This window comes from Bos mutus, chromosome 15 (genome assembly GCF_027580195.1).
Source record: "Bos mutus isolate GX-2022 chromosome 15, NWIPB_WYAK_1.1, whole genome shotgun sequence".
Taxonomy (NCBI): Eukaryota; Metazoa; Chordata; class Mammalia; order Artiodactyla; family Bovidae; genus Bos; species Bos mutus.
This window is the reverse complement of record NC_091631.1, coordinates 57616620-57628955: the sequence shown is the minus strand read 5'-3', so window position 1 is coordinate 57628955 and position 12336 is coordinate 57616620. Positions and strand designations below refer to the sequence as shown.

Below are 12336 nucleotides of genomic sequence, written 5' to 3'. Positions count from 1 at the left end.
TGGCCAGTGACCTGTCCTGGTCTTGTTTCACTAGCTTTCTGTCCACACCCAATGGCACCCACCCCCACCCCCTCCTCTGGAGTTGGGACTGAGTCAGGAATCCCAAGCGGCGGGCAGTGTGCCCCTCCTCCTCCCCTGCCGCCCTGCATGCCAAGGGAATGGGGCCAGCAGCTATCTTGGGCCTGGGCAGGAACTGGAATCTTCCTAGGCTGGGCCCCAGGGACATTAACTCTTTGTGGGTCCCTGGGGGAGAGCAGTGACCACCAGCATGGCCGTGGCGGGTTTCCACGTGGTGCCCTGGGTTGCGCTGGGTTCAGAGAGGACCCTGACATTCGCGGGGAAGGCTCCTCACCCCACCCCCAAATAAAGGGTAGAATGTTGTTTGCATCTTTCACTTTCCGCGGCTGGCAGAACCTTAAACCGAGGGGAGAGCTGTATGAAGTGGGGTGCCGATTGTCTGCCACTGGGGAGGAGAAGAGGAGGTGGAGAAAAACGTGCAAACTGTTGGTGAGGGTCTCAGCGAGGCCTCTCCCGGCCGTGGGCAGCAGCCTCTCCACGCCGGCTCGCTTCCCAGCCCCGACCCCCAGCTGTCCCGGTGCGGGGTGGGGGGGGGGGTGTTGGGGTGGAGGTGCAGGGCGGGAGAGGCTTGTGACAGCTGAAGGGTGTGCAGGGGAGGGGACGGGGGTCCAGGCGGCGCGGGTCACACGCTGGTCGCGGGCTCTCGCCGCCCCTCCCCCGCCGGGCTCCGCACTATTTTGGGTGGTGTAGACCCCGCCCCCACCCCCGCCGCGCCCCGGCTCCGCGGCAGCTGGAGGGGTCCCGCCGCGCCTGTTGGGGCCGCACCTCGGACCGGGGCCGCCGGCGCGTCTGCAGCCATGTCGGGCCGCTCGGTGCCACATGCCCACCCGGCCACCGCCGAGTACGAGTTTGCCAACCCGAGCCGCCTGGGCGAGCAGCGCTTCGGGGAAGGTATGGCACGGACGCCACCCCACCCCTCTTGCCTCCCACCCCCACCTCCGGAGATTCTGGGCTGACCTCCCAATGGTAACTGGCCTCCACCCCACTCCGGGCTTAACTGAACTCCTGGGGCGAGTCATCTCCCACCCCAGACTCCCCCTCGCCGCCCCCTCCAAGCCGGGCGCGCTCCCCTTCCTATTGGCCTCGGTGCAGATGCTGCCCGCAGGGCTCGGAATCTGCCCCTAAGCGACCCCCACCCCACCCCACCCTACCCCGCCCCCCAGGGCCTTTCCCCCCTCTTCGGCCCACCCAGACCCCGTTTGCCTTGCTCTCCTCTACCCCAGTGTATCCCCTTTCTCCATCCCCTCTCCCCAGCCGCCTCCCTGCAGCCTGCGGGACCCTCCCCTGCTTCTCCTTCCTCGGCTGCCGCCTTCAGCAGGCCTCCTGCTCTCTCACTTCATCCTCCTTCATCCCGCCCTCTCGCTTTCTCTCTCTCTCTGTCCCGCAGGCCTCCTGCCAGAAGAGATCCTGACCCCTACCCTCTACCACGGCTACTATGTCCGGCCCCGGGCCGCGCCAGGTGGGGAGGGCAGCCGGGCAGGGGCCTCCGAGCTTCGGCTCAGCGAGGGCAAGTTCCAGGCGTTTCTGGACGTGAGCCACTTTACCCCAGATGAGGTGACCGTGAGGACTGTGGACAACCTCCTGGAGGTGTCCGCCCGGCACCCGCAGCGCCTGGACCGCCACGGCTTCGTGTCGCGCGAGTTCTGCCGCACCTACGTCCTGCCCGCCGACGTTGACCCCTGGCGGGTCCGCGCCGCGCTCTCCCACGACGGCATCCTCAACCTGGAGGCGCCTCGAGGCGGCCGACATTTGGACACAGAGGTCAACGAGGTCTACATCTCCTTGCTCCCAGCGCCCCCTGATCCAGAGGAAGAGGAGGAGGCCGTCGGTGTTGAGCCCTGAGCGCCACAGACCCAGCACCCACTGAACCCCTTTCTAGTTCCCGGCCCCTGATAGAAGCAGCTGCCCAGCACCCCGGAGGTAGCCGCATCCTTGGGGGAAGGGAAACGTGCATGGTCACAGTGTATGGTTTGGTCCCTTGGGACGTGTCATAGCATTTTTTTGTTTGTTTGTTTCGTTTAGTTTTGGGTGGAGCTGAATAAACCCAAATCTCAGGGCCTTGTTGTGCTGCTCCCTATTCTGTGGCCTGGAGGAGGGCATGGGCAGGGAAGGAGACAAAAACGTCCTCAGTTAGGTGGACCCAACTTCACAGCACTCTGAACTCACGCGTGGATGCTGAGATCACATCCGGAAGCTGACACTGGCTCCACATCAAATTCCTGGCCAGGATTTTCTCACAGTGCAACAAAAGAGAGTGTGATCCTGGGAGGGGAAAGGGATATGTCATCCAAACAGCCCGGAGGGCACTGTCTGAGCTGGTGATTAGAGACACAAAAACAAGGGTCTCCAGACTGTCTGGCCTGTTTTGGGTAGGGGTTGGGAAAACGGCTTTTGGATGCAGAGATGCCTAAAGCCCTGGTCTGCCCACGGAAATTGGCCTCTGATTCTGAGGGATCGAGAATGCAGAGCCAGCAACATAGACACAGAAGCCTCTGCCATTGTTGCTGAACCACAAAGTTTCCCCACTCTCTGCCTGGGAGAGAAAGCACTTGTTTCTAGTCGTGATACATCCCAAAGAGAGGAATCCCTGCATCCCTCCACCCAGTCCAAGGGTATTGGTTTGGTGATGATGGCCAGGGAAGCTTCCTTTGGCAGTAGAGTCTCAGTACTAGGAGTATGGTGTATTCAAAAAAGCCTGGAGGGTTGACCTCTTAATTTCTTTCTGTAATCAAGACAGCGTGAATGTGTATGATTGGAGGAATGAATGCGCAGAAGACCTCCTTGACCCCAAATACATCTTCTACTAGGTTGTAATGGACATCTGAAATTATCCCATTAAAGTGGTTGGTTGATTCTTAACTTTTTCATAGACCCTTTTGAGAAAATCTTACAAAAGCAATAGATCCTCTTACCAGAAAAATACACATGCTCTGAAATGTGGTGCACAATTTGAACAGGTTCACACAGCTCTTGAGATCCATTTATATGCCCTCTTAAGGATCTGTGGACTCCCAGGAAAAGAACCCTCACTTAAATAATTCAATTCTTGGTTAAAAGATTGCCATCTGTTAAAAATTAAAGCATGCCTTAGAGAAATAACTATTGATACATTCTTTTGTTCACTCATTCAACAAATATTTATTTAACCCCCAAGTAACATGGCATGGAGGTTATACACTGTAAATATAAATTTAAAACTATGGTCCTTTGCTGTCTACTCTCAAGAATCTTAACATCTAGTTGAGAAGAAAAGTAATTTTAAAAGGATCCTCTTTAGACTTCTATTACAACAGCTTTGCTTTGATCTGTTTTATAATTTTACTTGAGCTTCCTTTAAAAGAAAAGTTTCCTTAGCTAGAAAAAAATTGCAACCTCTGATTTTGTCCAAATCCCCAATCCATTCAAACACTCTGAAGATTCTTAGTCAACTGCTGGGACGTTTTCAGTGACAGAGAGCTTAGAACTTCATAAAGTAGCTCACTTCATTTTCTTTTTGGACACATCTGTTATAAATTCTTCCTTCTATTGAACCAAAATCTGCATTTCAGTAACTTTTTCCCACTGGTTTTCTTTCCCAGTAAAACATACCTAATTCTTTTAACCATATTTTATGGGACTTTCCATACCACTTACAACTCAGACAACTTTCTCTTGAATACACTGCCTCTTGAAGTGTAACTTGAAATTCAACATGTAAACCTAAAACTGTTATTCCAATCATGCACTGACTGGTACATATTTCAGTGGAATAATCAATACCCTTGTTTATCACTCTGCTGCTGCTGCTGCTAAGTCGCTTCAGTCGTGTCCAACTCTGCAATCTCATAGACGGCAGCCCACCAGGCTCCCCCATCCCTGGCATTCTCCAGACTAGAACACTGGAATGGGTTGCCATTTCCTTCTCCAATGCATGAAAGTGAAAAGTGAAAGTGAAGTCACTCAGTCGTGTCCAACTCTTAGCAACCCCATGGACTGCAGCCTACCAGGCTCCTCCGTCCATGGAATTTTCCAGGCAAGAGGACTGGAGTGGGGCGCCATTGCCTTCTCCAGTTTATCACTCTAGACTTCTATTAATGCTGCTTAAAGTGTATCAGGTTTTCTGACTGCCACAACACAGTGCTGGTTCCTTTGGAGTGCGTTTTCCTTTAAATTAGAGAAAGTAGCTGAAAAGGGACCAGATTATGAACAGCTTTGAGTTCCAGGCTAAGAAGTTTGGGTAACAGGATGAAAAGAATACAGTTAATAGTAGAGTACAGAGTGGTTTGCCAGGGAGAAGCATGGCCATGAAATAAGAGGCTAGTGCAATGGTTTGGCACCAGATAATAAGGCAAGATGCTATACCATCTAACAATTAGCTGAGAACAAAAAATAATAATAATAACCATAGCTAGGACTTACTGAAAGGGTCCCATGTGTCAGGTCCTGGATTAGAGTTTTATATACATTATCTCACTTAATTTTCACCCCAATCCTATAAGTCTGTCACTGTTTTTATCCCTGTTTTTCATAAAGAAAGAAGATGGAGGAAGAATGAAGAGTCCAGGGTACTCTCTGTGGAGTACAGGGCTGAGTGCTGGATTCTGAACATCCTTAAGGGACACACAAATAATTGGGTGTTTAAACAATACACTAAAGATGGGGTGGGAACACTGCAGTATTGGTCCAAAAATTCTCCAAGAGTCCCTATTTTCTACTAAGGAATTTGCTCAACTACATCCTACTTGCCAATGAGTGTGGAATGAGTCTAATTTTGGTCATTGGAGAAGCTGAGTTGAGATTAAATGGAGATTCCATAGTTCTGTACTGACAAGGGAGAAGTGAATGGTTAAGAAGTGCTGAGATCACTCCAATCATAAAATCAGAAAGGGCATTAAGTAATGAGTTCAGTCCTCTATTTTCACAGGTCCTAGAAAAAAAGTGATTTGCCCACATTCATTCCACTAGCAAGAGAGAACACAAAAGGAATACATTTCCCTAAATTTTAGTTTCCAAAAGAGTCCAGTCTTCAAACCCAGATTCTGGACAAGGATAATAAGAGACTGATACCAGTAACCATCAAAGTGAAACGCAATTAAACCTGAGTAGTGCTGGGGACACATAGGTAAGACTTTTATTATAGAAGATATATTTCAATGACAGTGTGATGTAGTAGAAAGACATTTCCTAAGGAAACCCAGAACCCTTTTCTGTCTCAGGTTTCTTTTTACTGAAGCTTGAGGCTCAGAGTTGACACTTCTCAAAGCAGCTCCAAATCCCGAAGGTGAGATCGCTCTCACCTGGAGCTCGTGTGTGTTCCTTTACCCTCCGGCTGGAAGCAGTCACCTGGGAATCTTTCCAGCAGGTGGCTTCCAAAGTCCAACCAGTTAGGTTGAAATCTGACACTGGTAGAGAGTCCCCGGGAGCTGCTGCTGAAAGCTGAACCGGGAACCAGGAAATGCACAAGCCTCTTTCGGTGGAAAAAGAGCCGGGCTCCCCGGGAGACAGAGCACCATGGGAAACCAGCTCTGCTGTGGGAGAAGCTGGTGAGTAGGGGGAAAGGTCAGAGGGCAAGGTCTCTGCTGGTGGACCCAGAGGCCCCAAGGATAAGAGAAAGCCTGCGCGTAGCGCTCTGCCAACTCCCCACTGTCACCTTCTTCACCTGGCACCCCCAGGAGCAGCACCCCATTCTCTGCCCCCTCCTTTCAGGAAACCTCAAAACCACAGCCAAGGCAGCTGCCTGCCAAATGAGGAGGACAGAAATGGAATGGTGAATCGATGTTTTCTTCTGTTTGTCTTCCTCTTCCTCCTCGTTCCCTTTATTCTCTTCCTTTCTCCCCCAGATAATGGTAATAACTTGAGAACTTATTATGTTCCAGGCACTTAATAATCTCCTTTAATTTTCCCAACAATTTGGAGGGAGGTGTGGCCTTACCCCTTCTGTTTTACAGCTAAGAAGCTAAGGCTCAGAGAAGTTAACTAATTTGTCTGAGGTCACATGGCTAGTAAGCAAATAAACCAAGATTCCAACCCAGACCTGTCTGACTTCAAAGCCCCTACTTTTTTTTTTTTTTTGTCTATACCATACAGCACGTGTGATCTTAGTCTCCCAACCAGGGATGGCATTCTCGCCCCCCTGCATCAGAAGCATGGAGTCAACCACTGGACTGCCAGGGAAGCCCCTCAAAGCCCATACTTTTAACCACTACATAATACCATCTCCAGAATCAAGTAAATCAACTGGAGAAATGTTTATTTAAAAGGGTAAGCAGTGAGGAGAAGGAGAATATCCATGGAATGTTTGAATATAACTTTCACATTTGTTTGCTGTGTGAGAAATATTTAAAGGGTAGAAGTGAGAAGAAGAATATCTAAGGAATATTGGAATATAACTTTCACATTTGTTTGCTGTGTGACCTTAGGCAAATCCTGTGACTTCTCTTCTTCCTCATACATTAATGTAGATAACACTAGATAACACTACTTATGTTGTTTAGATCACAGACTTGAAGAGCAGATAATATGGGAAAGCCTCAAAATAAATGAATTGTCTTTATTGTTCTTTTCCAGTATTATCATCACTGTTGTTAAACAGCAAAAGTTCAGCGAAGTAAATTTTCAAAATTTAATTGACTTTATTGAAGGGCTCATGATGAGGTAGCATCTTATCTAGCGAGTAGAAAGGAGCTCTGAGAAGCTGTACAAAATGGAAGGCTTTCATAGGCAGAAGAGGGAGGGGTCAGAGAAGAGCAGATGACCTCATTTTCCTCTGGGCAATGGAAGAAGTCTATGTGACACTACCCCACTGGTGCTGACCAGATAATTCCAAACTGAGCATATAAGACTATGTTCCCGGGGAAGGTTGAAACTCCAGTTATGCTAGGTATCAAGCCATGGTTTGATGATGTGAGATCAGCCACATCAAGCCACACCCTTCAAGGCCTGTTATTTCTTTTTAACACTATAACCCACTGGACCTGGTTTTATCCTGTCCACCTCTTTCTTCTATACTATTCCAGGCCTGCATCTGTCTTGAGGGTATCCTGTTTCTGAATAAAGTATCATGTTTAGAGAGATAGGTGAGGTACATTGAAAAGCACATTGGATTCATGTCCTGTTGCTACTATTCATTCATGTATCCATTCACTTGTTAAACAGATATTTTTTGAACACCTATGTGTACCAGCCATAATGATAGAGTCAGAAGGCAAAGTAAAAATAAGAAATTTGGTCCCTGCCTTCTTGAGTAAGACACCAAAGTTTTAGGTCCCTAGTTGGCTCATTTATAAAACAAGAACAAATAATTTTCCAGAATATTGTCAGGATTGAAAAAACAAATGAAGCACTTTTACAACTCTGAGATATCCTATAGACATAAGACATCTAGAAACATAAAAAATCCCAGAGAAGGGGGTGTAAAGTGTCTTTTACTCCCTTTTTTCCCAAGTTTTCATATCCTTCATGTTTGGTTATTTCTTCCTTTGATGACGGTAGTCATAGTAGTCAGCTTTTACCATTGCTCATTATACACCAGCCACTTAGCTGAGTATTTTACATCTATTTTTTTATTTAATTTTTACAGTAATGCCATGAGGTTTAAGGGCTTCCCTGGTGGCTCAGAGGTTAAAGCATCTGCCTGCAATGCGGAGACCTGGGTTCAATCCCTGGGTCAGAAAGATCCCCTGGAGAAGGGAATGGCAACACACTCCAGTATTCTTGCCTGGAGAATCCCATGGACGGAGGAGCTTGGTGGGCTACAGTTCACGGGGTTGCAGAGTCGGACACGACTGAGCAACTTCACTTTCATGAGGTTTAATTTCTATTATTATCTTCATTTAATTAATAAGAAAATGGAGGGACTTCCCTGGCAGTCCAGTGGTTAAAACTCCTTGCTTGTATTGCAGGGGATATGGGATTGTTCTTTGGTCAGGGAACTAAGATCCTGCATGCCATGTGGCACAGTCAAAAATTTTTTTAAATAAATAAAATGAAAATGGAAGCCTCATGAAGTAGAAAACTTGCTAAAGATCATAGAGCTAGTCTGATACTGTCAATCTAAATCTAGAGCCTGGCTAGAAACACTACACCAGATAACCTAACCAAGATATATATTTTTTCCTCTTGAATATTAGTAGGATTGGATAAATATTGTTCTTCTCTATTTCTCAAACTTCCAGAAACTTAAAGGCACTACGACAATTGAAAAGACTTTTATAGAAATTTTTTTTCTGATTACAAAAGTAATACATATTCATTATAGAACATTTGGAAAATACCAAAGAGCAGAAAGTAAGAAACAACCATAAATATAAGCACCCAGAGATGACAGGAACATTTCAGTGTATTTCCATGTAATCCTTTTAAAATTTTTATATGCATAGTTTTTATTCCAAAACATATTGGCTTTTTATTATCTTAATAAAGAGGGAAAATTTCCATGCTATTAGGTGTTCTTCCAACATCTTTCTTAAATCAATGTATGATATTCCATTGATTGGAGATGCCATTTATTTAGTTAGTTCCCAATGTTGAATATTTAGAATATTTCCTATTTTTTGAAATTATAAATAATGCTATAATAAGTATCCATATATGCACCTGATTATAGGTTAGAACTGCTACATCAGTGGTTACATACATTTATGTTTAAGGCCTCTCATACTTATTGCCAAGTCCATTCTAGAAAAATTGCACCAATTTTTATTCTTACTACCAATACAGGAGAGTACTCATTTGGTTTCCTTAATTCTGAGCTAAAAATAAAATCCTATCACCCACGAGTCTAACTGAATATTCCATCTGGGTTCATGTCCCGGCATTGTGCAACATCCAACTTGGGAACAGGCTCTGCTCACTAAATCTGAGTCACCCAAGTGGATCTTATTTTACAATTATTATTTTCTTTATCAGTTTAAGTAGAAGTAAGTAGGAATAGAGTAGTGACCAGGAGCAAGGACTTAGAGGCTAGGATTAGGCTATGCTTATGCAATGGTAAGAGAAAGGAAGAGCTGAAGTGGCAGAAGAGGAAGTACACAGACCCAGAAATAGTTTCAAAGCTTTTTTTTCTGAACCACCTGTAGAGTTTGGATGGAGACTAACTGCTCTCAACTCAGCAAGCTGCATTAAAACCAAAAATCAAACCAAAACACAAACCTCTGTCAGATATGTGTGGAAAAATCCTAAGTTTTCTAGAGTCGTAAAATGAACATGATTTAGAAGTCCTCTTCCCCCTTTCTTTTTAATTAGCTAAAGAAGGAAACTTCCTTGGGGAGACAGAAGTCAGACAAATAGAGTTGGCTCTGGTGAGAGCTGGAAATGTACTAGCAAGAAAAAGCATCCGGAGTAAGCCACGAAGTATTCAGCCTATTTCCTCAGACAAGTGTTGTTCTCTGGCCATCAAACAGTTGACAATCATGTAGACATGCTGGCTCCAGCAGGGACCCTAGGGGCTCAGAAATAAGTATAAAGAGAGCTGTCCTGCAGGGAAGGCAGTGTAGCTGAGTCACTCACCAAATTCAGAGCTTCCTGGGCTGTGGACGTCAAAGGTTAAACTTCTCTCTCTGTTAATAAGAAACAAGGACAAAGAAGCAGGGATGGAGGTCACCTGTCAGGAAGGGGCTTTGTGGAGCCTTAATTAGTCAACCCTGGTTGTGGCAGCTTCTGTGACTCCCAGGATAAGAATCCTGGGTTGACAGACCCTGAAAAAAAGAAGCGAAAGGAAAAGCAAGAGGGTCTTTGAATCCAGGAATATCCCCTTATTTGGCAGGATTCCCTTACCCTCTGCTGAGATTAGCCTGTTAGACAATCCCAGAATAGCCCTCAACCCAGCTACATCCCCGGCATGTAGCGCCTGCTTGCCTGGGGCTATATTTTGGGTTTGGTTGTGTCAGTTGTACCACTCCACCTTCCAGAACCATCCCCTTGGGAGAGGTGTGCTACCCTTGAGAAATGCTCTGGGGCTGGCTCAGGGTGAATCTTTGTTAGAGGGAGGTGAGGGAAAGTCATCCCACCAGAATGTTAAGGAGACCACAGAGCAAAGGATGCAGGAGAGAAGACAGAGGCCAGGTTCTTACACATGGGTGATCTGTTTTTCCTTTCACAGGAGCTGTACATCAACTTTACAGAGGAAGAAGAAAATAGGTAATGGGAGTTGGGGGTGGGGAGTGCTGGGGGGAGTGCAAATTAGAGAAAAGAGAATAATAGAACCAGTGTCTTAAGAAAGGGTGTAAGGTGGAGCAAGGCTAAAAGGAGATAGTCCACCAAAGAGATCTTTAGGTTACTGTGTTCCAGACCACCTCTGAAACTCTGAACCTCATCCTTTCCATTATCTCAGAGTGGCGAGGTTGGTTGTTCATTCTTTCATTCATCCAGCAAAAATTTACAGAACACTTATAGTGTATGTGGAGCACTCTGCAGGATCTGGAGGAGGCAGAGAGGCATGAGGGGAAGGGTACACCGAGGTCTGGCCCTAGAAGAGCTGAAAATCAAGTTTGAGAGAGAGATACACATAAACAAAGAATCGTAATGCCATGCACCAGTGCTCCCAACAGCACCACACTCAGGCTGTTAAAGAAGGCGGGAAAACACCCATATTGAAGGAATAATAGCAAGTTTATAAGGTGGAAGAGAAGCAGGGAGCATGCAGAAACAGGAAGAGAGAGAAGAGAATGACTTTATGAAAACTGATCAAATGTTTGCTGAAGCTGAGCTCTTACCACATTGGACTGTGTCTATATACTTTGGTCTCCCCTAGTCGACTGCAAGCTCCCTGCAGTGGAGAAAACAGCCAACTCATCCTTCTATCCCCAGAATGCGGACACAGAGCCTGGCATGCCGTGGGCTCTCAATATATAATTGTTTTGGGGTTTTTTGTTTTTACTTTATTTTGGCTGTGCTGGGTCTTTGTTGCGGTGCAAGGACTGTGTTATGGCACATGGGTTTAGCTGCTCCTCTGGCATGTGGGGATCTTAGTTCCCTGACTAGAGATTGAACCTGTATTCCCTTCATTGGAAGGCGGATTCTTAACCACTGGACCATTAGGGAAGTCCCAACATAAAATTGTAAAATTATGTTAGGGGCTGTTGAAACATTAGGATGGAAGGTATTATTGGCAGATCGTAAAAGGGCCAGGTTGTATACTCTGCTAAGGAGTTTGGATGTGGGAATGGTGGAAGTGAGAGATGAGAGGAGAGGTAGGGAGATTAGTCAGAAGCCCACCGTCATAGTTTAACAGAGATTTGAAGAGGGCAATTTCAATAGAGACAGAAGAGAAAGCGGATTAAAGTCGGATTTCTTCCTCTCAGGGAGCCAAGCAAGACGAACACTGAGGCGGCAGCAGCAGGAGCCGCAGCATGAGTGGTGGCGGCAACTGAATGACACGAAGGTAATGACAAGCCTCGGTCCCTCCTAGGAGGCTGTTCAGACCTGGCACCCCAGGACTCAGCTTGTCCAGCCTGAGACAGAGGGGGAAAGGGAGCAACCAAGCCAAGAATCTCCCTTAATGCTGTTCGTTCCTCTCAGGACCACGACACAATGGGACACACGTACGAGCAGGTGTTAAGGCAGCCTGTGTCTCAGGAAAGGAGTCGTCAAAGCCTCAGGTCGGAGGAGGGCAGCTTGTATTATGCAGACATTCAACTGTACAGACTTCCCCAGCCACGCTCTGTCCAGGAGGTGAAGCACCTGCAGTTAAAAAATGCTACAGAGTATGCGACCCTTCGCTTCCCCAGGTCACACCTCGCTATGACAGCAAGAACGGGACCCTTGTGTGAGCCCTGATGGGGAAGGTACCTGTTGGCATCATTTGATCACTACGGCTTCGGGGGACTGGCTGGCAGCCTAGGAACAGTGGACACCTTTTAGGCTTAAAGAACTCCAGAGACCCTGGAATTGCAAACTCCCAGTCCTGTGCTCTGCCTCGGCCTATCTCTTATTTGCCACCATTAGCTTGGGGTCATATTTGAGTTACTTGGGGGTGGATGGAGTTGTACAGAATGAGGGCACTAAGTTGAGTGTGCAAGAAGGTGGGGTTTTGACCCCTATCTTTGCTCCTGGCCTCTGGGAAATTGCAGAAAGAACAGGTTACCCTTGAAGCACTTGCACTTGAGCTGACTTTATTGGAGTTCATTTGATGGTGTCTCTTCTATACACCTTCAGCTCCAAAGCTGAAGAAGAGATGCTCTGGGAAGCATTCAGAGCTCTTGTACACAGCTCCTAGATCTGGGTTGGGCAAATTCCTCAGAGGCTGGGTCAAAAGGGTCCAGACCCTACACAAACAAGTGA

At 46.8% G+C, this 12336-nt stretch overlaps 2 protein-coding genes across 2 annotated transcripts; both read left to right on the top strand.

Moving 5' to 3' along the window:
• The first annotated feature begins 261 nt into the window (after window positions 1-261).
• HSPB2 (heat shock protein family B (small) member 2) lies at window positions 262-2135 on the top strand. Its single transcript, XM_005901533.2, has 2 exons — window positions 262-969; window positions 1466-2135. Exons 1-2 carry the CDS (start codon window positions 876-878, stop codon window positions 1918-1920), a joined length of 549 nt encoding a protein of 182 aa, XP_005901595.1. The 5' UTR covers window positions 262-875; the 3' UTR covers window positions 1921-2135.
• A 2764-nt stretch (window positions 2136-4899) lies between these two features.
• On the top strand, window positions 4900-12103 carry C15H11orf52 (chromosome 15 C11orf52 homolog). Its single transcript, XM_014480043.2, is given in 5 exon segments — window positions 4900-5600; window positions 10157-10194; window positions 11358-11437; window positions 11575-11782; window positions 11785-12103. Coding segments are annotated over 5 exon segments (399 nt in total). The 5' UTR covers window positions 4900-5568; the 3' UTR covers window positions 11826-12103.
• The last annotated feature ends 233 nt before the right edge of the window (window positions 12104-12336 follow it).

Excerpts from the sequence above, each read along its gene's own strand:
- HSPB2 (XM_005901533.2), top strand. The coding sequence starts at position 876 with ATGTCGGGCCGCTCGGTGCCACATGCCCACCCGGCCACCGCCGAGTAC. Across the intron at positions 970-1,465 it reads CGAGCAGCGCTTCGGGGAAG|GCCTCCTGCCAGAAGAGATC; the intron begins GTATGGCACGGA and ends TCTGTCCCGCAG.